General features: G+C 45.7%; 1 protein-coding gene across 11 annotated transcripts in view; it reads left to right on the top strand.

Moving 5' to 3' along the window:
- Sfmbt2 (Scm like with four mbt domains 2) overlaps window positions 1-25,977 on the top strand; it is a 242,588-nt gene that overhangs the window by 108,386 nt on the left and 108,225 nt on the right. For all 11 annotated transcript variants that reach the window (XM_045134896.1, XM_045134901.1, XM_045134900.1 and 8 more), the window contains one exon: window positions 7,052-7,149. In XM_045134896.1, coding sequence (XP_044990831.1) covers window positions 7,052-7,149 — 98 coding nt within the window. The remainder of the gene's footprint in view (window positions 1-7,051; window positions 7,150-25,977) is intronic.

Consider the following 25,977-nt stretch of genomic DNA (forward strand, 5'->3'; position numbering starts at 1 on the left):
TCTGTCTGTCTGTCTATCTAACTATCTATATCTGTCATCTACCTATCTTATCTGTCATTTCTCCATACATACTTGTTTTAACGAGGAAGTAGCAATGAGAGGATTATCCTGTGTTTTTTTGGCCTGGCTCATCACCAGCTGTAGATAGCTTTCAACATATCATCTTGTAAGTAATTTGTCCAGACAGACAGAGAGGAATGGTGTACTATGCTTTTCGACCTCACTAGAGATCATCACAGAGCAGCAGTGTTGACTGTTTTCTATGTGCCAGGCGATTCTATGTCTGCTGCATTGCTGATTTTGGTCTCTTAAAAGTCCTGTGTGTTGGGCATGAATTTTGTTTTCAAGCAGCAGAAAAAATTGAGAGTGGGGTTAAGCAACTTTGTCATGGTCCCTCAGTTTGTAGGAACGGAAGCTAAGTGTTCAAATGTGAATTCCCGGGCCCGGGCTGGGTTGTGTCCCATTGCCTCTCTGGCCCATGCGTGTCTTACCAGTCTTTTAGTGGGAAGCTGGAGAACAAGAACTACTGAGTTCATGTGGAATTCAATATGCTAACGAAGAAATACTCAGTTCTTTCAAAATCTGTCAAATCTTTATACTTTTACAGGTGTATTTAGAACAAGTAATTAGAGAGAGCCAGGCGTGGTGGCGCACGCCTTTAATTCTGGGAGGCAGAGGTAGGAGGATCACCTGGAGTTTGAGGCCACCCTGAGACGACAGAGTGAATTACAGGTCAGCCTGAGCAAGAGTGAGACCCTACCTCGAGAAACAAAACAAACAAACAGAAAGACGAGAGAATTCTCCTGCGGTGCTCTTGAGGAACCCCAATGCCTTTACTGTCCCTCAGAGGCTTTGGTTGTAGTAGACAGTTGTAGTCCAGAACCAGGAAGTGTTTAGATTAGGGTTAAATCTGACAGGTGCATAGACGTGTAGCCTGGTACTGTATTCTGTCCGTGTTGTTCTTGTCAACACTTTTGAGAAGCAGACAAGAAACCCTGCATATTCTGAGAGGCTTTTGGATGGTGACCAACAAAGGTGCTATCGATGTTGTGAGAGAAGACCTGAGCTGGCGTTTGCCTACCTTCATGACCTGACAGGAAAATGTTTACCTTGTTCAGCCAGGAAGGTGTACAAATCTCAGTTTAGGGCCTGATTGCTTTATAAATTCTGGGGAAAACCCATCCATGCCTTGGAAAGACTTAGGGGAATGCCAAGTCTTTCTAGTGCTGATGCTCTCTGCTGTGCCTTTCTCTTGTGACACTTTGGGACTCAGAGCTTGTGGGGGGCTCTATCTTAAGACTTGCTCATTCGTGCCGGTCATTTCAAATCTTTATTATGCACTAACAGTTTGCATTCATATGGTTTTAGAATTTTCTGGACATAAGTTGTCCATTTCTAGAGAAAGCTTGTGGGAGTTTTTAATGACTTCATAACGAACATCTGTCAAGAGGTTTCCCCAACATCTTACTTGTCATCAGGAAAGATTGCCCATGGGAGGATGAAAGTGAAAGGAAAGATGACACTCAAAACTTTGCATTTGTGCTGGAGAGAAGGCTTGGGGTTAAGGCACATGCCAGTGAAGCCTAAGGACCCCGGTTCGATTCTCTAGGTCCCAGGTTAGCCAGATGCACAAGGGGGCACATGCGGCTGGAGTTCGTTTGCAGTGGCTGGATGCCCTGGCACACCCATTCTCTGTCTCTCTCTCTCTCCCTCCCTCTCTCTAATTAATAAACAAATAAAAGTAAAATCTTTAAAACAAACAGTTTGCATTCAAGTTCCTCAAATATACTAGCTGCAAGATGAGAACTTGACTCTGTGACCTCATTCAGTGGAACAGCACCTCCTGGAAAAGAGTCAGTTACTCCTATTTTGCACACAGGGACAGAACCCAATGTGCCAACTTTGTACATATTGATGTCAAGTCTCAGGGTGACTCATGCAATTTAACACCATTTCTTTAACTCAAACGTGGCTGGGAATAATAGTTCAGGAACATCCAGAAAATATTTGGCTAATTTTCTTACTCCCAGGTATTGATCATTGAATGAATGACCAGTGCCCGGCATTAACTGGGTGTAAGGAGTTGAGTGGCCAGTAACATACACAGTAGCCGCTGAGGGCTCACCCGGACTGGAAGGCTGAGGGGCTGGCCTTGCTGACCCCCACTACTGCCTTCACCCCTGCTAAAACAAGATAACCTCCGTTCTTCATTTAGTGTTACTTGCTGTGTCCCTTTAATTAAAGGGCCCTACATCTCACCTCCGCAGCTCATGCAGTGGGAAAGCAGTAGGTCTTGGGAAGTGGCTGGGAAGTTCGTTCTCCAGAGACCCTGGGGGCAGCAGCAGAGGGTACATTGCTGCCTCGGAGATCCACCTCCACTGGACCTCTGTGCGTCTGCCCAAACCCTGGGGCCCGAGAGGGCATTGGAGAATCACACCTCACCTTCTAGTACGCTGGGGACTGATCGGTCGCTGTGCCATAGTGTAAAAGATGTAGCAGACGATCACTCCTTGATTTAGACTGTCAGCGAGTGTTACGGCTGGCCTTTGGTTTTCTCCTCAAGGCAGTGGCTGTCCTTTCTTTCATCAGCCCCGCTTGCTTTCTACTCACAGATGGCGAGAAAGTGGAGCACACTTTTAGATGTTCTTGCAGAATCCGAAGAGAGGAACGTTTTTGAAATCTTTCTTTTACTTTTTCATTTCTCGATTTTTTTTTCATGTTTGTTTCTATCAAAATCTTTCTCTAAGGGCTAGGCACGTTTCTCGACAATTAAAGGGGTTTGCCTGCATAGCTTGTCATCTGGGTTCAATTCCCAAGTCACCCACGTAAGCTAGATGCAAATATGTATGTATATGGCACGTGTCCCTGGTGAGTGTGCATGTGTGTACAGTCACACACAGAAATAAATAACTTTAAAACTCTTTCAATCTTTTCTACTGGAAAATTGATTTTAAAAGGATTCTATGGTCAGGAAGTTTCTGAATAGAACTTAAATGCTTCTTGCACTGTTTCTTGCCTTAAAAAGTTAAAGCTTGTCATGAAAAATGTTAATAAAAATTAAAAAAAAAAAAAGAACTAAAGTTTTACGTAAAAAAAATGTGTCAACTTTGTTACATGATATCATAAATATAATTAATAAATGTATGTTCTAGGTCAAAAAAAAAAAAGTTAAAGCTTGGGCTGGAGAGATGGCTTAGCAGTTAAGCGCTTGCCTGTGAAGCCTAAGGACCCCGGTTCGAGGCTCGACTCCACAGGACCCACATTAGCCAGATGCACAAGGGGGTGCATGCGGCTGGAGTTCATTTGTAGTGGTTGGAGGCCCTGGCGCACCCATTCTCTCTCTCTCTCTCTCTCTCTCTATCTGCCTCTTTCTGTCTCCATCACTTTCAAATAAATAAAAATACACAAAAAAACAATTAAAAAAAGTTAAAGCTTTCATGATTAATGTTCTTATGTAGCCACAACGAACTGCTTAGGCTTTAATGGTGTCCGTGACAGGCGTTTATTTCCTCACAGTTCTGGAGAGGAGAAGACAGAGGGAAAATGCAGGCGTGGCTGGGGGTCTGGCTGGCTTGCGGATGGCCGTATTCTAGCTGGGTCTTCCTGCAGTAACTGACCACCAGTCAGTCCTTCCCACAAATCCCCTCTGTCCCCTGATCCTCGTATAAAGGTTCATCTCTGTGTCATGTTGGGGTTTCTACATGTGGATTTGGAGGGACACACATTGAATTCACAACACATTCCAATAAATCCTGCTGTAAAAGACCAGAAAGCAACGTGTTATTTTTGTTGTTGTTGTTTTGTTTTTTGTTTTGGTTTTTCAAGGTAGGGTCTTACTCTAGCCCAGGCTGACCTGGAATTCACTATGTAGTCTCAGGATGGCCTTGAACTCATGGCCATCCTCCTACCTCTGACTCCCATGTGCTGGGATTAAAGGCTTGCACTACCATGCATGGTGAAGGCACCGTTTCTTTATTGGTGCCGACCTGGCACAGAGGGAGGGAACTGAAGTGTTCCTTAAGGCCTCTGATCATCTGTGCCCATTTGTTTACCTATGGTGATGCAACTCCTTCCTGTTTTGTGCCACACTTATTCCAAAACAATTTGCCAGTCCCTGGCATGGAGTGAGATAGCCTTCTCATATAGGTTTCTGGTTACAGATGGGTAAGGACTCGTTTTAATTGCTTATGACTTTCCTGCCACCAGAAAGTGGGATGGTGCACACTTTAAAATCACCTGCTGCATGATCCTTGTCAGAAAATGTTTAATGGCCTTTTATTTATTTATTTATTGTTTTTTTGAAATTTTTTATTGACAACTTCCATAATTGTAATCAATACCCCTTGGTAATTCCCTCCCTCCCCCCACAGTAAGCTAAAAAGGAGATATAAAGGGAATAGAAAGGAGGGGGGACTTAGTAGGATGGTATTGCATATATGTAAGTAGAAGAACAGATTAATGGGGGTGAAAAGGCCTAAGTGAGGTCAGGGGAAGAAACTGAGTAAAGGAAAGGTGGAGGGAGGGCTAATCAAAACCTAAGAGGATATAAATAAGTCATATGGAAACCTACTTTTTTGGACAATGGAACACACAGGAGCCATAGATTGTTACTAGAAAATTTTCAGTGCCAGGGATGGGATACCTTCCAGTGAGTTGTTGGCCAGGGAGGTCCCTGATGCCCCCAAAACATTACAGGCCATTGCCGAAGCCCTTGGTTTCCCACCAGGAATAGATGGTAAGACCCTATTGCCGAAGACTCCACATACTTGGGCTGCAAGGTCATTGAGGATCTGAGATGAAAACCTCCTCCATGTAGAATAGCTGACAGAAAGCTGGAAAAGTTTTATGGCCTTTTAATGGAGCTATTTATTGTCCATGAACTTGCTGGCACATTTGGAAGGACTCTGCATCCTGAAAGTGCCAAGGGGATGATGGGGTTCTCTGCTTAGTATTTCTGGAGGTGCATTCACAGGCGGTGGAGCACACTGGACCGATGGCCTCTGAACTTTACCTTCTCAGGAACGAGCGGCCTTGCCATGGGGTCAGTCTACCTTAGGGTTTAATATTCTTGGTAAGAAGACAGATTCTTGAGTTTGGAGACAGAGACAGAAATCACGTGACTTGGGCTGCTCCTCTCATCTGTCCCCAGTGTAGTGGGGAGCAGGCATCATGTCAGTGGGGGAGCCCCTTACGGGGTGGTGGGGTCGGTCCCCCTGTGGGATCAGTCTGGGCAGAAGGCCTCTGGAAGGCTTTCAGGGGATCAGTTTGAGTAGTGTGGAACTAAATGTAACCATTCTGGGATTCAGGTCACACAGCCTCTAAGTATATTTAAAACAGCTCTTCCCTACCGCAGAGATCTTGGACATGATTGGTTAGGATCATACAGCCAGAGAGTAAAGTCTCCAATGAATAAGAAAAAGAAAGACTTTTCCTTCTCCTCATACTTATTCTGTCTCCAGACTCTCCCTCTGTGGTCTTGACTTGGGCGGTCACCTTCTTGGTTCGTTCTTGCCGTGTCACGGACGTTGAGCTGCCCCTCTGCCTTTCTCGCAGATGGCAGGAAGTGACATTGCTTTTGTTTGTGGAGGCACAAGGTGGCGTGTTGTGTTCCTTTCCCCTTTGAACAGCTGTGTGAGCCTCCCCCACTCCCTAGAATCTGAGTTTTCTCTCCCTCCCCTGATGAACCTAAACCATTTGTTGACGTCAGAGTGTTCCTGTCACCCCCAGGAGGCCGTTCACAGGAGTCTGAGACCTGGCTCCATTGCTTTCAGTGTGAGGCAGGATGACAAAACAGTGGTCATCGTCTCCCCCGTGGCAGAACTGGTCACCATGAAACCCCCAGATTTTTGCTGTTATTGAGGAATATCACATGTAATTTTGTTCTGACATAAAAATACCAAATTGGAAAAGAGAGTTTGTTGAGAGTTAAAAATGTTCTACATGATTGCTGGAAAGGATTATAGACAAGTAAAAGAGAATTGTCACAAATTACCCTTTAAATATGACAAATAAGGACAGCAGGCTGTGCATTGGTGACTTGGCTAGCTCTGAGAGCAACCACAATCATATCCCGAGACACTGAATAAACTGCTCACACAGGGGCTTCAAGCTCAAGGTGAGCTCAGCCGCTATGGCCAGCCAAATATATGGCTTCATGCTAAAAAGCAGACATGCAAAAAATTAAAAATATAGCCCCGAAGTTTAATGTTGCCTTTTAAGTGTGTTTAACTTCATATTCCTATCCTAACTATCTGTCTGAAGTAGCCTGGGTTGATATAAGGATGATATAAACACATCTACTTCCAGTGAGTGCCTCTGCAAATCCTATTTTGATAAGGTCTTAAATCTGTTCAGATCAGGCCATAAAATTCCCCTGCAGTTCAAGAGATAGGAGAGAACGGTGCTCAACAGTTTCTTTTTTTCTTTTAATTTTGCATGCAGACTGCATAACTTCCATGTGTAAATCTTTCTCCCCACATGCGCCCGGGGAAAAATATGGGTGCCATGTGGTGTGTTAGCAACATTTCTTCTGTAAATATGAAACTTGGTTTGTAAATTTTAATTTACTTTTTAATGATTTTCTGACTTATATGGACTCCTTTCAACATAGGAGAGCTTAGAGATTTGCTGAAAAAATAAGTGCTAATAACTGCAAATGCCAGGCCAGAGTTGTTTCTAGTTCAGAAATTGATCAGATAATGAGTTCTTCACTCATGGTTGGTATGTTGTAGGTGACATGCGAAGTTGTGGACTCTGGATGTTTGAAGATCATTCTAATGTGATTAATATCATTAAATTACTTACAGAATGGTCACCATTTCCTGTGGAATAGTTCTAATAAGTGTATTCTTCATTTTTCTTAGCAGAATTCTAAGTTGCTATCAATGTCAGAGAATCCTTGTAGCAGGTGCCTGTTTATGAGACAGCGTGAGCTCCGGTGGCTGCCGGGCCCGCTGTATTATTGTGGAAGCATGGCAAGAAGAAATTTAAGGAGAAACCAACAGGCAGATCTATAGCCCTTAAAGTCTTGTGTGTTTTGCTCTTGATACAGAACTCTATCCTTTGAAGATGACCTCTGAATGGAAATGTGCTCTGGAAAAATCGCTAATTGTTGCTGCTGAGTTTCCCCTTCCAATGGAAGTATTTAAGGTAAGTGGTGAAGCTCACGGTTAGATTACAATCAGGTAGCTGTGGAAATGTGTGTGACAGGTGGTCCTATTCCACTGTCAAGAAAGCGCCTGACTGGCTGTTTCCCACCTGAAATGCTTAAAGTTCTCTCTCTTCCATCTTGCTAAACAAGCTTCATGAACATCCATGTTATAAGATGCTGGTTAAAATTTTTACTGGTTTTCTCTGTAATACAAATCTCATTTTCATCCCCTCATCCTCCTACCAAAGCAACAAAAGAAATTACATTCAGTCTAATTTTACTGTCTGTTAAAAATTATTGAAAATGGGGCTGGAGAGATGGCCTAGCGGTTATGGTGCTTGCCTGCGAAGCCTAAGGATGCAAGTTCGACTCTCTGGATCCCATGTAGTCCAGATGCACATGGCGACGCAAGCGCACAAGGGAACACGTGTGTCTCGATTCCATTGCGTTGGCTGAGGCCCTGGCATGCCAGTTCTCTCTCTTCTCTCTTTCTAATTCTCTTACAAAAAGACCAATCTGTAGGGCTTGCCTCAAAAAAAATTAAGTATTGAAAATGAGGCTTTTCCTCATGACTCAGGTTTCTTGATGGCTGAAGACACTTGCCAGGGCATTTGCTGCATAGCAGCTTTCTGTTCTGCTTCCACGTGAACTGAGAGCTTAGGTGGCATATTGCAATAGAGGTGGGTTTCAATTCAAAGATGTGTGAGTGTGTGTGTGTGCGCATGCACACACATGTGCACATGTGTGAATACATGTGTGTACGTGTGTCACTGCCAGAAAACAACCTGAGGTGTTGTATTTCAGGCCACCCACATTAAATTTTTTTTTGTTGATTATTTATTTATTTGAGAGTGACAGAGAGAGAAAGAGGCAGATAGAGAGGGAGAGAGTGGGTGCTCCAGGGCCTCCAGCCACTGCAAAGGAACTCCAGAGGCATGCGCCCCCTTGTGCATCTGGCTAACGTGGGTCTTGGGGAATCGAGCCTCGAATCAGGGTCCTTAGGCATCACAGGCAAGCACTTAACCACTAAGCCCAGCCACCCACGTTTTTGAGGGTCTCTCATTGGCCTGTGTTCACCAGTTAGGCTGTGTTGACTGATCAGCACGCCCCAGGGCTTCACCTTTCTTCTTCCTGCCCAGTATGAGAATTACAAGCACATGCTGCCATACACAACTCTTTAAAAAGTGTTTTATTCATTTGTGTGTGGGCGGTTGGGGGGTGAATGGGCATACCAAGGCCTCTATCCATTGCAAACGAACTGTGGATGTTTGCGCCACTTGTGCAGCTGGCTTCCATGGGTACTGGGGAAGCGAACCTGTGTCTTTAGGCTTCGCAGGCAAGCACCTTAACCACCAAGCCCTCTGTCCAGCCTCTGTGCCCAACTTTTTACATATGGGTTCTGGAAATCTGTGCCGGTACTGTATGCTTTGAAAGTAAGCCCTTGTCTGACTAGTTTGTCTCCCCAGCGCTTTTAAAGTCATGCCGACAAGTTATGTGTTCCCGCTTTACCCCAAGAAGCCTGGGCCGGGGTTCTGTGCTTCCACAGGTGGACTGGGCGGGGTGGCCGAGGCCTCACTCTTTCCGTGCTTCTCTTCTCTTCTCTTGTGAGCTCTTGTCCTCCCGTTTTCACATGTAACTGATGCTCAGCCGGAGCCTTTTGAGGGCTCTGTGGGTTAATTAGTTTTGTTCTAGGCCTTTCTGCTGAAGACTTCGCTGGGCTGGTGAGATACCTGTTCGTGAGCGAGTTGAGCTCCCGTGCCCCTGTGGCTGCTGAGTGGGCCTGTCTTAAGAATAAACAAACCCCCACAAAGTCACAGTCGGTAAAGTTAAGAGGACATAAAACCTGGGGACAGGAGCCTTCTGTGATACTTTAGCCTGGCATTGCCATATTATAAGCACTTTATTGTTTAAATTTTGGGGCTGCACACGTCTTTTGCAGCTTTCCCAGGCTGGCTGAATCTGGTGTGATTTTTTTTTTGGGGGGGTAATACTTTAGAGTTCAGGATACCTTCACATGCCCCTTCATTATGGTCTTCTATCTAATGCCTTTGTCCCCATTTTGTTCTTTCTGGCAAGTTCCTATGTAGCCTATAATCTTCAATATCGGCTTTTTCATGTGATCTTGATCTGGATGTGATGTCCAGCCCAGATGAGCTTCTCTCGGAATTCTTCTTTCATTCTGTTGTGCGAGGCTGTTTGTAATCATTTGTGTGCTTCTGTATGAATATCCTCCTTTTTGACCTTACTCTGAAGTTCTAGAAAGGCAAAGACCATGTCTGTATTTCTCATTGCTGGGAACATAATCCCTTGCCTGTGGTAGCACTTAGTAATCGTTTGTCAGTGAGAAGAGCAAATTCTCACTCGATTTCAGCTTTCTAAGTTAATATCATTATAGGTTGCTTGAGCATGCAGCCCTGCTTAGAACTGTGTGACACTTTTCCTGTACATTTAGTAGTTTAGGGAAACAGCATGCTAATATTTCCAGTTAGCATGTTGAGATAGATTACATGGGTGTGTGTGATGAGGACTGGGTTATTTGCGCAGTTCTGCATTTATAAGAGTACAGGAGAGACTTTTTCTGTGAGTGCGTTTGCACTTGTGTTTGCATGTACACGTGTTCATGTGTGTCGCTGCGTGTGTGCATGCAGAGGCGTGTGGACATGCGGGGTGTGGACGGCAGAGGTTGCTCTCTAGCTTGTTTTGAGGAAGGTTCTCTCAGAACCCGTAGCTCACATACTTAAATTAGCCAGCCAGCCAGCCCTGGGGAGTCTCCTGTCTCGGCCTCCGCCGTGTGGGGATTTTGGGTTCATTCTGTCACATCTGGTATTTTACATGGGTCCTGAGGATCCAAACTCACGTCCTCACACTCACACAGCAAGCACCATTCCCACTCAGCTGTCTTCCCAGGTCTCACACATGATCAGAGTTCCCAAATAGGACAGACACACACACCATCTGTGTGTAGCTATGTATTTTCTTATCACTGTCTGGGCATCATTTTTCCTCACTCAACAAACTTCTGCTGTTTTTTTTTTTTTTTTAGTTGTTAAAAGCATACACGTGTGAATTCAGTAGTGACTCGTCCGCGGTGCATGGTGTTATGGGAAATTGCCTTGTGCTCAGTTGTTGTGAGACAGAGGTCAAAGAAAGCTTAGCTCATTGAGTGGCTGCTGGTGGGCAGTCTCGCCAAGCAGTTCTTTTCGTTAGCTTTGCTCTTTGCGTAAAGTGGGGGTTCTGATGGCATGGATCTCATCCGGCTGCAGTCCTCAGCAAGGGCCGTGTTCCCAGGCCCTGTCCGCACGTGCAGGAGTCAAGGTCATGAGTACTCTTCCCCTCCGCCTTAGCCATAAGCAGAAGCAGTGCAAATGCTCATAGAATTTCTGTTGTTATTTACCGTGATTTGAGCACAATTTTGAATAGCTTTTGGTTGCCCTATTTTCCAAGGAATTATAGCTTATTTTATTTGAAAAACGCTGATCATCTTCAAAATGTGCACTCAGTGGAAAGACGAGTACTTCACGAAATGGGTTAAAAACAACAGAGGGACATTAAAACACTCATTGTATTGACAAATGAATAACCACTTTTCCCTGAAAACCAGACGCTTTGCTTAGCAGTTTAAAGGATTTAATGAAACGATTCTTATCTTGGTACCAAATTGCTTTTCAAAAATAACGAGGCTGGGAAGACGGCTCACTTGGTCGAGTTCAGATCCGCAGCTGCTTCTGGAGCTGGGCTTAGGCGTGAGCGTGGGGGCAAAAATAGCAACGCCCCTAGGGCTTGCCCACTGTCTTGTCCAGCCCAAGTGGTGAGCACTGGATCCAGAGGTAGATCCTGTCTCAAAATTACGGTAGAGAGTGATTAAGCAGCACGTCTGATGTCAACCTCTGGCCTACTTCCCCGCAGTAAGGATGGCAGTGACTGCGTGACGCCTCTCGGTGGATGCTCACGCCGGACACATCAGCCGGCATCATGAGGGCGGAAATTTTCGCTAGTCTAAGTCTACAAACGAGACCTTTAACCATAGTTGTGATCTTCACTGACACCGTCACATTAACCTGCTTTGTGCCCTCTGTAAGCCACCACTTGATTAACTGATATTTCCCACTGTCGGTGAAGTGAAATACCTGCTTCCCCCAAAACTTTCATTTTTGTCTTTCATGAAGAACTACTAGGATCTTTTTTTTTGTCCTTGTTCTGTCATCAAACACTGTACCTGTAGGGGCTGGAGAGATGGCTTAGCGGTTAAGGCATTTGCCTGCAAAGCCTAAGGACCTAGGTTCCATTCCCCAGTACCTGCATAAGCCAGAGGTGATGCATACGTCTGGAGTTTGTTCGCAGTGGCTAGAGGCCCTGGGGCTCCCATTCTTTCTCTCTCTCATAAATAAATGATTTATTTTTATTTATTTATTTATGAGAGAGAGAGAGAAAGGAGGGGGGAGGGAGAGAATGGACATGCCAGGGCCTCTAACCACTACAAATGAACTTCAGATGATGCATGCGCCACCCTGTGCATCTGGCTTATGTACCTGAGGAATAGAACCCGAGTCCTTAGGCTTCGCAGGCATACGCCTTAACCACTAAGCCATCTCTCCAGCACAAATAAAATATTTTTAAAAAGCACTACAACTATGACAAGACTCATTCAGCTTTTTGGTCAATAAGTTCTCTATTGCTTCAGTTTTCTAGCCGAGATACCACTAAAGAATTTAGAGAACTTCATGAGTTTCAAAATAGGACCAAGGGAGTTTAGAAAGTAAGTGTCTGTTATAATGATTGAATGAAGTTCTTGAGCCTCCTGTGAGCAGTACGACTTTTTGCTCTTTGCTTTGCTTGTAAATTTTAGTTTACCTTTGTGACCCCACATTGGCAAATATTGATTTGTTAAAATTTTGGTGACAAATCATATATATACACTCCAGAGATCTACAGATTAGAAGTAGTACTTCTCAGTTTTTCCATTAGTGGGAATATAAAGATTTTTCCCTTGGAAAAATAGATATAGTTCAGGGTTAGCAACATTCTCCTGTTTACATTGTTCATCTCGTCAGTATACCTTGTAACGAAAGAAAACTCATTGTTTTCCTAACGGTAGGGGAAATTTTTAGATGTCTTTGTTTTTAATTTTTTTGTTTTTGTTTTTGTTTTTCAAGGTAGTGTCTCACTGTAGCTTAGGCCGACCTGGAATTCACTGTGCAATCTCAGGGTAGCCTTGAACTCATGGTGATCCTCCTACCTCTGCCTCCCGAGTGCTGGGATGACGGGCGCACGCCACCCCGCCCAGCTCTGTTTTCATTCTTTCAAGCATAGTGTTGAAGATTTCAGGGTTTGAACTTTGCTTCCTGTAAGCTGTGTGGACTAGCAGTAGAGTGGAATGTTCATAGACAGCTGAGGACTGAGGCTCGAGCCCTCCGCCTCCTCTTGCAAGGGGCCCTTCTCACTCTCCTGCATCAGCGGGCAAGGCTGCCTCAAGGCTGGTAACCCACCAGAAGGACTCGCGGTAACATGTTCAAATTTTAAGGCAGTGCAAGGATGTGAAGGAAGTCTGGAAAGGATGAAGGTCCATGAGGTGAAGGCTTCTAGAATGTTCTGACAGGTTTTATTGGAGGCTGGTCACATAGGCCTTTTATATCACTGAAATTCCAGACCTATAGAAAGAATCCCGTTGTTTAGCATGGACCCTGTTTTTACAAACAGTTAGGCACAGTGGTTGCTCTCACAAGAAGGAAAACGTTTTTGTCCATGGGAGGATAAGACTCAGCCACATTTCCAGATGCCGTCTCTATTAGTTCCCTTCCTTGTTGAGGGAAAACGTATCCAGCAATAGATACTTAAGGACGGGTTTATTTTGGCCCATGACTTCGCAGTCCATGATGTGGGGAAAGTGTGGAGCAGAAGTGTAAGGTCCTATTGAATCCTCCTTCGAGGGTGAGGAAGAGAGAGGGATGCATCCTGACGCTCGGCCAGGCTTCTCCTTTTTTACAGTCTAGTACGCCCAGCTCATGGAACGGTACCACTTAGCCGTAGGCTAGATCTTCCTACTTCACATGTCTTAATCTAGAAAGCCCCTTACCACCAAGCCTGGGTATTGGTTTCTGTAGGAACTATAAATCCTGTCAAATTGACAAGGTGAACAAGGAAGCCATTCCAGCTCCAGTTGCAGGTTGACCTTTGAAGGTCAGACTCTCCCTTTCCAGCTCTTTTCTGCACCTGCATATTGCGTCCACTAGAACAATCTCTTCAAGCTCGGCCCACAGTCTGCTCCTCTGCTCCACTGTGGAGGTCCTTGTTCCAGGTTCCAGATCTCTCTCGTGGGCTGTTACACTCGTCTCAGAACACATCTCCTGGCTTCTCGTCATTGGATCCTGAGAGTTTGCTTCCAGCCAAGCAGCCAAGGTGATGGGTGTCCTGAGGCCCAAGACAGACCATGTCTCTCTTCTCTGATGCATTTCATTGCTGTCGTCTTTGCAGAGTGTACCATGCAGGGTCCTGCCTTCTGGTCCCCACTGTTCTCTGAAGCCCGCGGGTGCTGCTTATGCCCTCCGGCTTCTTTTGCTGTCTCTTCAACTCTTGGCACACTCCTGCCTCAAGCCTTCGTAAATGCAGCCCTCGCACTTCCTCTTGGGCCTTCTACCGTGTTCACTGCATGTGCATTGGACCCTCTACCTTGCTTCTTCACTCTGTCTGCGTGTGCGGTGTGCACGCGCGTGTCAGCACGTTCCTGTGTGTGTGGGTGCACGTGGAGGCCAGAGTTGATGGTGGGTCTCTTCTTCAGAGTTTTCTTCCTTTACACCTCATTTAGGGAGGCGCAGTCTCTCACTTCTAGACCAGACAGATTCAGCTCCTGTAGCTCATTTCCGTGACCCCGGGATGCGCGGTTTTCAGCTTTCTAAGTGCTGGGGTTTTAGGTGTGTGCCCCCCGTCCAGCATTTATGTAGGCTCTGGAGATCAGAACTCTGGGTCTGCTGCCTACAGGGCAAATGACTGACTAAGCCATCGCGTGTCCCCACCTGCTTTTTCTTCATTGTACTTAGGCCTCCACCTATTACATATTCATTTGTGTTTTATTTATTTATTTGCGTTTGCTGTTCACACCAGCTCCTCGAGAATGTTTATTGTCATGGCAAGGCCCTGTTCCTTGAACAGTGCCTGGGCTACAATAATTCTAGAATGGATTGGTGAAGAAATGAGCTCCAGTGTTCATGTTGGGGACTAAACATCCAGGAGAGTTAAATAAACCTGCTACGAGTTGAACCGCAATCCTTACCCAAGAGACGTGGGAAAAAAGTCTCATTTGTTTGGATATGTTTGAACTCACAACCAAGTTTAGGTTAGTATGTTCATGATCGACTTAAAATATACCAGGGGAGTTCTTGCCTACGACTCGGGAAGACTTAAGACTGCAGGAAAGACAATTAGCATGCACTGATTAAGTAAACGTCTCAGCGTGATGAAAACAAGAACCGCGTTCCAGGAAATTCCATTGCTTTCAGACTCGAAACGTCAAGGTTTCCTTCTTGCAGAAAATGATCACAGACTGTATTTGATACTGACTCATGTCATACCTGTTGTTTTCTTTTTAATGTGTCTCTCCAATCTTCCCCTTTGATCCTTGTGTCAACCAATTGCCATGATGTTATAGATGATGTTACATATTCCCTGTTTTCTCATTAAACAAATAGGGAAATGCAGTTAGTGGGAGGGGTGTGTTCACGGGAAGGCGTGGGTTCTGTGATGGAGCTGGCGCCCCACTGTGGGCTTCTGCCGTCTAGTCTGCCCTGTGCCGCCGTGTGCGCCTGCTCGAACCCGACATCGACACTTTTGTTCCCCAGATGTACATAGCTGACAAGAAATGAGACGTGACTAAGCAGGGATGGCCTGATCATTTTCTGGGTTTTTCTTCCTCTGAAGCTGAGGGGAGGTGTGTTTGCTCTGTAACACGTTTTTGTCATTGTCGATCTATGATCGCTTTCATTCTTGCCTTTTCTGGCCTGTTCCACATCAGTGTATGTAGCGAGTATGGAGAGCGGAGCCCCGGCTTCCACGGCATCAGGGTTCATAGTAGATCCGAATTACCCCGGGTGGCGCATACCCCTGGAGCTCCGTTACAGTGGCTGGAGGCGCTGGCTAGCCAATTTTGCGCACTGTCATTAATAAAAGGCCAGTCTGTTGGGCTTGCCTCAATAAAACAAACAAAGAGAAACAACACCTGGGCACTGTATTTGGTGGGACTCTTGCCATCATGCACGAAACCCTGCTTTAGATCCTCAGACCTGTAACTCTGGCAGTGGGAAGGTAGAGGAGACATGAGGGTTAGAAGGTCAAGGTCTTCCACATGCCACGTAGTTACATAGTGAGTTTGAGTCCACCCTGGGTTCATGAGACCCTCTCTCTATCTCGCCACGAAAGGAAACCCTTACAGTGATGCACGCATCAGTAATGGTATGCTTTCTGGGAAATGCATGCTCTGCTGATTTTGTCACTGTGCGAAAGTCAGAGTGTACTTATACAAACTGAGCTGGTGTAAGTCACGTGATATGTAATCAAGAGACGACGCGAACATGAACTCTGTGAGGCTGTTTAAATTTTTTTTGTTTATTTTTATTTATTTATTTGAGAGTGACAGACAGAGAGAGAAAGAGGCAAATAGAGAGAGAGGGAGAATGGGTGCGCCAGGGCCTCCAGCCACTGCAAACGAACTCCAGACGCGTGCGCCCCCTTGTGCATCTGGCTAACGTGGGTCCTGGGGAATCGAGCCTTGAACTGGGGTCCTTAAGCTTCACAGGCAAGTGCTTAACTGCTAAGCCATCTCTCCAGCCCAATTTTTTTTTTCAAGGTAGGGTCTCACTCTAGTTGAGGCTGACCTGGAATTCAGTCTGTAGTCCCAGGCTGGCCTCAAACTCACGGCTATCCTCCTGCCTCTGCCTCCTGAATGCTGGGATTAAAGGCATGCGCCACCACGCCTTGTGTGATTTTTTTTTTTTTAATAAATAGAAGGAGTATAGTCTGAAATAACAATAAGCCAAGCATGGTGGCGCATGTCATTAATCCCAGCACTTGGGAGGCAGAGGTAGGAGGATCACTGTGAATTCAAGGCCAGCTTGGGACTACAGACTGAATTGCAGGTCAGCTTGGGCCAGAGTGAGACCCTATCTTGGAAAACAAAAAATAAAGCAAAATAAGATAACAATAAAATGTGGCACAACAAATACACAGCAACCTACGCCTTTCATTACCATTATCAAGTATTCTATTTCATGCTTAGTGTATGTGTCACACTTTTATGCAGTAGGCAATGTGGTGGGTTTTTTGTTTGTTTGCTTGTTTTTATACTGATGTCACTCCAAACCCATGAGGAACGCATTGTACTGGTGTGCCACACTGTCAGGCCACATGATGCGACTGGGGCATCTCTAGGCAACCAAAGGTCTTCAGGTTCATTATATTCACTCAGGACCATGGCGCACGTGAGCCACATAAAGCTAGCGCGTGGCCGTGCTTCCGTGGGATGTCTAGTTTCTCTGCCATCGTGGACGCGAAGAGCTGTTGAGCACATCTGAAAGTCCTTCTATACAACTGGTAGGAGTTCGAAGCACCTTTGGACCTGTACAGCCATGTCGTCAGTTAGCCCAGGTTGATAAGCCATGGCTGCAATCTTCCTGTTTTTTATTTGTTTTCCCTACTTATTAATATCTCATAGAGGGAAGGAGCCACTGGAAGAAGGCTAGCCGAGAGCATCTTTTTACACAGAGTTGTTCCATGCACACATTAACTTTACTAAGAGCCTGTTTGTTGTACCCTAGAGATTTGGCACACTGTGATTTCTTTTTTTTTTTTAAAGATTTTATTTTTATTTATTTATTTATTTATGAGAGAGAGAGAGAGAATAGGTGTGCCAGGGCTTCTAGTCCCCACCATGTGCATGTAGCTTATGTGGGACCTGGAGAATCGAACCTGGGTCCTTAGGCTTTGGAGGCATGCGCCTTAAGTGCTAAGTCATCTCTCTAGCCTCACACTGTGATTTCTTTAATCTTTTTCCATTTGTTTGTTTGCTTGAGACAAGGTCTCACTATGTTGTCTAGCCTGACGTCCACCTCATGATGCTCTTGCCTCAGTCTCCTGAGCACTTGGATTCCAGGTGTGCACCATTTAGTTTTGAATTATGTATCTGCGTATGTGATTATAGATTTAATTCTGAAAAGGGAATCTCTTCTATAGTTCTAGGATCCAAGACTCACTTTGGAGGCCAGAGAGAGTTTAAATGTAGCAAGAAGAGACAATGCTTCATTTACCATCACATCTTTCACAGCCAGAGGGTCAGATGGAATTCAAGCTTTCTGTTCCCATCACCTGTGGCCTTGGGGTTTCTATAGTGGGGTTCTCATTTTCTCTTGTTCAGCAGGTAAATGCAGCAACAATCAAATGCTTGCAGGTAAGGTTGGCCTCCGAGAGGATTCTTAGATTCTCTTGGAAGTTAAGCTCCTGGTGTGGAAACGAAACTTCATCTCTTTGACCATGTTATTGAGCACTGTTTGTTGGGCATAGCATCTCTTCCTCATCGCTACTCCCAAATAGTTCTTTTATATGAATAGCATGTGGCGTGTGTGCGTGTTGTGTGTGTGTGTGTGTGGTATGTGCACTTGTGTTTGCAGACACACATGCCCGTGGAGGACAGAGGATGACCTCACGTGTCTTCTATTGCTCTTCCGTCTTATTTCCTTAAGACAGAGTCTTCACTGAACCCGGAGCTTGCCGTGTTTCTGTTACCCCGCAAGACTCAGGCATCATCCTGTCTCTCTCACCCTCTCCTTCCTCAGGGCTGGGGTCACAGGCAAGTGCAGCCATATCCAGCCTTTTTACTTAAGTCTCCACGCGTGCACAGCAAACTCTGGCCTCCAGAACCAGCAGCCCAGCCCCCAAATCGTTCTTTCAAAGAAGAGCTGTCCTGATGGCACGTGGTTCGTCCTCAGGTCTGTTCCCCTCCGTGGCCTCCTCCGTGTGGTCTGCTCCGCTTCTGAGGGGTTCAGGGTGTGATCTTGTCTGGGTCCTCACCCCGCATGGTGGCCTCATGTCTTTTGCCTACTTCAAGAGGTAGGCAAAGAAAGATCTCTTTGGGTGGTAACGTACAGCTGTGTTCAGTTAATTTCCTGGCCCTCCTTTGCTACTTATAGAAACAAGAAATACACCTTGTTTGTGGTTATTCTTTGTGGGCTCTTGGGTCTTGAACCAGATGGACTAAGATTTTCTTGTTTTTATGAATGTTGGAGAAAATCATAGGTGTAATAAAGAGAGCAACGCCGGTGAAACAAGATATGTAACAGAACCATAACATGTGGGTTCAGAAGGAGTTCACTGTCACCGTTGTGAGGGCCATCCTGTGCTGCTCCGGAAGTCGGTTAGACAGTGGCTGGCTTTCGGTTCTAAGCATTAAGAACATAAGCATGTAGTCAGCTTCCATTATCCATTGTGTGGGCTGTCACTACTGACCTGCTTTTGTTTGTTGCCAATAACTGGCCTTGTTCATTTTCTGCAGCTGCAGAGAAAGCAAGGTAATGTTAGCACGAGCTTAAGGTAACAGTTACATGCATGTTGGGAATGTTGGGAACTAAATTTATTGCTTAAGATACTATTTGTGGGGCTGGGGAGATGAATGGTTTCTGTGCAGGTATGGGAGCGGGGTGAGGGTGGGCTTGAGGTCACCCCAGTTGGAATTCCTATAGCCCACATAAATAGCTAGGTGTGGCACGCTGTCCTGTGGGGAGTGGAGACTGGACAATCACTGGGGCTTGCAAACAACATTGCTGGAAAGATGGCTTAGTGGTTAAGCGCTTGCCTGTGAAGCCTAAGGTCCCCGGTTCAAGGCTTGATTTCCCAGGACCCACGTTAGCCAGATGCACAGGGGGGCGCATGCATCTGGAGTTTGTTTGCAGTGGCTGGAGGCCCTGGTGCACCCATTCTCTCACTCTCTCTTTCTGTCGCTCTCAAATAAATAAAAATAAACAAAAAAATTATAAGGAAACAACAACAAAAAACCAGGCTTGTGAGTGATGGATGGGACGTTCAATATTTTTCTCTGGCTGCTACAGGCAAGGCCATGGGTGGGCGCTCCATGAGCTTATACAGCCCACACCACACATTCTGTGGGTACATAAAAGTAAAGTACTAGATGTATTTCAAAGGGATTACTGTGTTGTTTTAGTTATTTAAGACTTAAGATTGTCTCAGTATTGTGAATAGTTGTTTCTTTTGCAGATATGGATGATTTCATTGTGGATTTATTCAAGCAATTTGTGTGGAGGAATTTCCTTCCCTAAACATGCACCTGGGTTCTTGTGATTTTGACATACACAGTGTCTGTCATGGGCAGGAAGTTACACATGACAGTGACTGGGAACTGAGGCGAACCTCCTGTCGTCAGAGGTTGAAGTTCTAGCGCTAAGCGCGGGCTATGTATAGAAGCAGGCAAGGCGGCCCTCACCTCTGCGCCGGATGTGGCTGCGTGTGAATAAGTGGTGTGGAGGGCTGGGATGTGGCATAATTGGAAGAGTAGCTCTCACATGCACGAAGATCTGGGTTTATTCCCAGTGCCACAGAAACTGGGCATAAGGCGGCATGCCTGTAGTTCTAACACTTGAGGGGTAGAGTCAGTAAGATCAGGAGGTAAAGATCATTCTCGGCTACATAGTTGAGTTTGATGTTAGCCTGGGCTATATGAGAGCCTGTCTTAAAAAAGTAAACACTGGGGATTCTGAGCTTTCTCTCTTCACTCCCTCAGACAGCCTTCTTGGTTTGAGTCTCCTTGTCCAGGTACCATAAGGCCAAATGTAAGGTTGAAATCGGCTGATTGCTTCTGCACACCCACTTAATAATGAAAGAGACAGCATAGATAAGCCAGATAAATGTTTACATGAATACATAAATATATATGTGTGTACATACATACAAGTATATACATATACACATATAGAAATGACTTCTCAAGGGCCTTATATAAAAGCCCTTACTGAAAAAATAGTATTTAATTTATTTACATGGGGGGAGAGAGAATGAACATGGGTGTAGCAGGGCTTCTAGCCCTGCAGATGAACTCCAGATGCACGCGCTATTTTTTGCATCCGACTTTAACTGGCAAATTGAACCTTGGTCATTAGGCATTGCAGGCCATCTCTCCAGCCTAAGGCCCTTAATTTTTAGCATGTCATACTTGGAGTCCTCTGCAAGGTTTCTAGATCACAATAGGAACCCCTCCCCCCATGTTGATAGTAAATAAATGCATACTTCCTTGTGCATAAGCAGTTCCAGCCTACAAAGGAATTTAGACGCTTTTGTTTTCTTGCTTTTGATTTTGCCCAAACTCTGCATTCACTGCGCCCCACTGGCTTTGGGATTCTGAGCACTTGCCCGGGTTTTAATGAGGCGACATCCAGCAAAGCGTGGGTGCTGCGTGTGACAACTGCTGCTTCCGTGTCCGTGTGTGCATGTGCGTGTGTGTGCGTGCGCGCACGTGTGTGTATTCATTCATATTTCTTCCTTCGCACTTGGATGAACTCAGAAACAGTTAATTTGTTTTCTTTTGCTTTCTTTCTTTCTCTTATTTTTCAAGGTAGGGTCTCACTCTAGCCCAGGCTGACTTGGAATTTACTGTATAGTCTCAGGGTGGACTCGAACTCTCGGGGATCCTCCTGCCTTGCTCAGAAGAAGCAGTTACTTTTTCTGTCCTCCCCTCCAGCATTAATGCATCTTGGACGGCCTGAGTCCTTCCATCCCAAAGATACAGAATCCCTGTGAATGCCAGCTCCACTGTCCATGGGGACTGCTGAGGTGGCATTGATAATAGTTCCTAATTATTGAGCACTGATTGTCCCCACACAATAGCCCATGGGGGACATTTCACATTTCACACCATACCACCATTGTTAATAAGTACCTGAGTGGGCTGGGGAGATGGCTTAGTGGTTAAGGCGCTTGCTTGCAAAGCCAAAGGATCCAGGTTCAATTCCCCACGACCCACATAAGCCAGATGCACAAGGTGGCTCATGTATCTGGCGTTCGTTTGCAGTGGCTGGGTGCCCTGGTGCACCCATTCTCTCTCTCTCTCCCTTCTATTTTTCTCCCTCCCTCTCTCTCTCTCTCAAATAAATAAATAAAATAAATTTTAAAAATTGAAAAAAAAATAAGTACCTGAGTCCTGCCATTACCATGTTAGTATCAGCATGATCACATGTCACAAAACTGTTCCTTAACACCAGATTGTATTCATCAGTATGGTATGGTTATTCCCTCTATTTCCATCATATTCTAGCTGACAAAGTAGGTACCCCGGAGTGATGGCAGTGGGAAAGCCTGTGACCAGAACGCTGGGTCTGCAGCATAGGCTGCAGCAGGATTCCCGGGTCATATTGAGGGAGCATCAGTATCCGCCTGGATGCAAGGTCCGTGCGGATCAGGGGTCAGAGGACTTGGGCCTTCCTGGATGAGCAAGTGCTGGAGGGAGGGCAAGACAGGGAGCTGAGCAATTCGGAGGAAGCTCATCAGACGTGACAAGGAAGGAGACTGCACATCAGGTGTCTGGTTCAACACCTGCCTCTTCCTTAACTCTGCCTAAATCCACGTTTCAGACTTGCTTGGGCACAGGCGTGAGGATGTGTGCAGGCATCGTGATTGTCACAGCTCCACAGACCGGGGCACCGTTGACATCTAGTGGGTTGAAGCCAGAGATGTAGGTATATATTTACAATGCACAGGACAGTTTCACAGAAGTAAACCCCCAAATTTCAGCCACACAGTTTAAGGAATTCCTTACCTAGGGACTAGAACTTTTCTGTCATGGAAAGAGGAAGCTAGTGGACACAGCTGTGACTTGAGGTGCTGGGGACTGGAACTGTCCAACTGGTTGTTGATCTCTTCAAATCTGGAATGTTCCCACCCATGCAGAGCTTGTGAATGCTTCCTGAGCTCTGCAGTTGTGGTGACCGAGTCCAGACAAGGAGGAATGTCTCAACCATGGGTGGAGCGTTCCTCCTGGGTGCCCCCTCACTCTTTCATGTTGTTTTACTTTTTCTTGATTTGAGAGAGAAAGAGGCAGGGAGAGAAAGAGAGGGAGAGAGAGAGAGAACGAGTGTGCCAGGGCCTCCAGCCACTACAGACTAGCTCCAGGTGCATGCACCACCTTGTGCATCTGGCTTACGTGGGTCCTGGGGAATTGAACTTGGTCCTTTGGCTTTGTGGCCCTTAACCTCTAAGCCATCTCTCCAGCCCCAGCCCTCCACTCTTTATCTCCATGTAGAGAAAGTTCAGGGCTGGCATCCTGTTTCCGTGGCAACAGAGGAGCCGCATTTAGGGTGCCCAGCAGATGTGGAGCCCCTGTATTATTTTGTGTGTCACAGTGGCGAATTGTGAAGGAGGGCAGCTTTCCCCACAGGCTGTGACAGCCCTCACCGCCCCACACTGCCCAGAGCCTCGCTGTGGGGACTGAACACGCCTCCCCACCCCGCCCCACCGCACCCCACCGCACCCCCAGGCTTGCCGGAAGCGAGTTACCTAAGCGAGAGCCGGCAGAAATCACTGCTTCAGCACAAAATAGACTCGGGTGTCTTCGTGGTGGCACAGTGGATCTCTTGCCACCTGCTAAGGCTTTTATGGTGCTAAGAGTTATTCAGTGGGAAAAAATCCTATCGCTTACTTTTTGTTTAATTTTAGTATGAGCTTTTGAACTAAGCCATCAGATGGTCCTGCTGTGATCTTCTGTTAGAAGCCGCGGCTCGGGTTGGAGTCCAGAGCACTGACGCGCTGCGTTTCTCGTGGCTGTGTTTTGACGTGACTGAACGCACCACTCGGATAAACTGGCTGTTTGCAGCTGTAAACCTAAAATGCAATGCTTGTCACTGTTCAGCTTATAGATTTTTTTTCACTCAATTGTTGTTGGCTAAATTTAAATCAGCATGATGGAATTAAAGTGTAATAATACTATTGATTTAATAATAAGCGATGGCATCCTGATGTCATTTTTGATGAAGTTAATATTGCATGAGTAATTTCCCAGTGAGTAGATGAGTGTTAAGTCATTTGTAAAGCAAAACGAGGAACAGTGTGATAAATGGCACTAGCTTTATTTCCAAGTGTGATGTGTGCTGATGTGACTGAAGGAATTAAGGTATAATTCATTATATCGTCCACTTGAATGCAATAGTAATTAAAATCTTCCCTTGACTTAAGTAAAACTTATTATTGGAAATGATGCACATTTTTCAGGCCTTAAGAAGAGAAGGCATAGGCATTGTTTGAGTTCCCAGAGACCAAAAGCCTTCATGTTTGAGTTGAGAAAACAATGCTGTGGATCATGGGAAAGTCCAGGACAGCCAACAGAGCTGGTTCTGTATGTTTTTGTTGGTTTAAACTCATAGTATACACAGAAAGAAAGAAAGAAAGAAAGAGAGAGAGAAAGAAAGAAAGAAAGAAAGAAAGAAAGAAAGAAAGAAAGAACCAAAGAAAGAAAGAACCAAGACTTCCGCACTGACCCTGGCATTGCTGTGAACAGGATGAAAATGTCCGTGTGTTCTGGAAGTAACATCCAGAATTTGAGTTCGTCCAGGGATGATTTTACGTTTTTTCCTCTTCAATTAAAATCCTCATCAAGTGCATTTCATTTTGTTGTGCTAATTCGTTTGACCTTGTTTTCCCTTGAGACACAGTCTGCCGAATTTTGTCTTGTGTGAGATGTGGGGCCTGTAGACTCGTGAGCTAGTTTTGAAGTCTGTGATAGGCACAGGACCAACCCTTCAAGCCCCTGGATTGAACATTCGCGAGTGATGTTCAAGTTCAGAAGTGCCCAGTGGGTCATGAGCGCTGTTTCTTGTCCATGGCTCCCCCTTTCTTCCATCTCCCTATTGCGTTCCTCATCCCCATCTTAGAATACTTCTCATGGTCATTTGTGCGCTTGATCGAGGTCTTTAATATTTCTCCTGGAGGCTTTACTAAGCCTGACAGGCAAGGTTGAGTTGCTCACACTTCTCAGGGTGCAAGTGATTCCTGCGGAGTCAGGGCCGCCTCTTTTCTGGGCATGATGACCATTTCCAAGGCAAGATGCCGCCAGAGGCTGAGGCTTACAGCAGCCGGTGACGGTGGTGTCGCTGGTGACCCTCGCTCTGCTGTGACGGGGGTGGACTCCTGGCTTCTGGCTCCTGGGGAGAAAGCAGACACAGTCAGCACTTTGAAGCCAAATGAACAAATCCAGTGGCGGTTTGCAGGACCGCTTCCTTCCCTGCCTCCCTCCTCAGCTGTTTTGTCAACTAATCTCACTCTTCTCCCTGTCAGGAGCCAGGTCACCTATTTGCCCTTCATTGTAGCTTAGGGCTTAGTTTGCAGTGTTTGAAATTCCAGGGAAGGTTGGAGATTTGGTAGGAAATAGTCTTGATATAATCCCCTGTGATAAGTTGTGTGGTTCAGGTTGGTGTTTGTGATACTGAAGTGTGATACTTCCCATTGCCTGAATGTGCCACTTGCAGATAAAGTGGTTATTTACAGCTGTAAGCACGAAATGGAAATGCTTATTACATGGCACTTGTTCAAGAACAGCCTTGATCGGATGAACCTTCTTGGTGGACACTGATCATCTTAACCAGAAGTCGGCCGGCGGGGGCGATCGATGAAGTTCTGTGGGCGTGTGGCTGCGCGTGGCTTCCTTGCTCGGTGCCCCCGCGGCAGCCCCGTGGCAGCCCCAGCACGCCATGCACAGACCGTGTTTGCTGACTGTCGACGAGTGGCCGGCAGTAGGTCAGTGAGCAGAGTGAGCGGACAAGCCCTGGTTTGGATTCCCAGGACAGCATGCACTGGGTGTGGCGGGACACTCTGTGGTCCCCGAGCTTGTGAGGGGGGAGCACGGGGGATTGGAAGTTCAAGGTCACCCTCTGCTGTATGGTGAGTTTGAGGTTCAAGTCCAGCCTAGGCTAAATGAGAAGGTCTCTCTCTGAGCAAGAGGGTAGTGGCGGGGGGGAATAGAAGAAAAAGAAAACATAAACTGTTACTGGATGTAGATAAAAGTTTTGTGGGGCAATTTTTATTTCAGAATTCTCTTCTGTTTACTTTTTTCCCTAAGCCATTGAAAAATATTATGAACAAACAGGTAAAACTGAGGTTTTTAAGTAAATTATTAGTATTAATAATGAGCTGTCACTTTTCAACAACTTGGTAATCACTTTTGTAAAAAATCAAAAAAACCAAAACCGATTAGGAGCCTGTAGGTTGTGGGGGTTTGGTTTGGTTTAAAAATTTCTTTTGATCCTGCCTATGATATACTCTAATGACTGCCAGATTACTGAGTCATAGTCACTCTGTGTGTGAATTTGGAGCCTGTGTGCTCACATAAGTAACTTCACCTTTCCACGTCCTGACTTGTACATGTGAGGTGCATATCACTCCATCGTCTTTGTGGGGGAAACATAACTGCAAGGAAAGGCAGAGAGACAGCTGACTGGTCTGGGCTTCAGGCTGTCTCAGGAAGAGGCTAGATTTTCTAGGGAAGGAAACCTCAGATCTAGGGAACTCCTTTCAGTAAGAGCTTGTAAGGAGAAACCCAAGGGCATTTCTACTTTTTACTTTCTGAGGCCCAGTCACCCTAACTGCCTAGCAAAGCTACCTGACTCCTCGATATTAACCACCTTGTCAAGTTATTCTTAGGGCAGAGCCTTTATCCTGAACAGGAGAGAGTGAGAACTGCTTGGGTTCCAGGGATGAGTCCTGAGCAGAGAAAAGACATTGATAAGACAGAATCTCTTTCCATGTCACTGGACTGAAAATAGATTCCCCAAAGAGAGATTGTTCAGATAGCC

This window comes from Jaculus jaculus, chromosome 15, assembly GCF_020740685.1.
Source record: "Jaculus jaculus isolate mJacJac1 chromosome 15, mJacJac1.mat.Y.cur, whole genome shotgun sequence".
In the NCBI taxonomy this organism is placed as follows: domain Eukaryota; kingdom Metazoa; phylum Chordata; class Mammalia; order Rodentia; family Dipodidae; genus Jaculus; species Jaculus jaculus.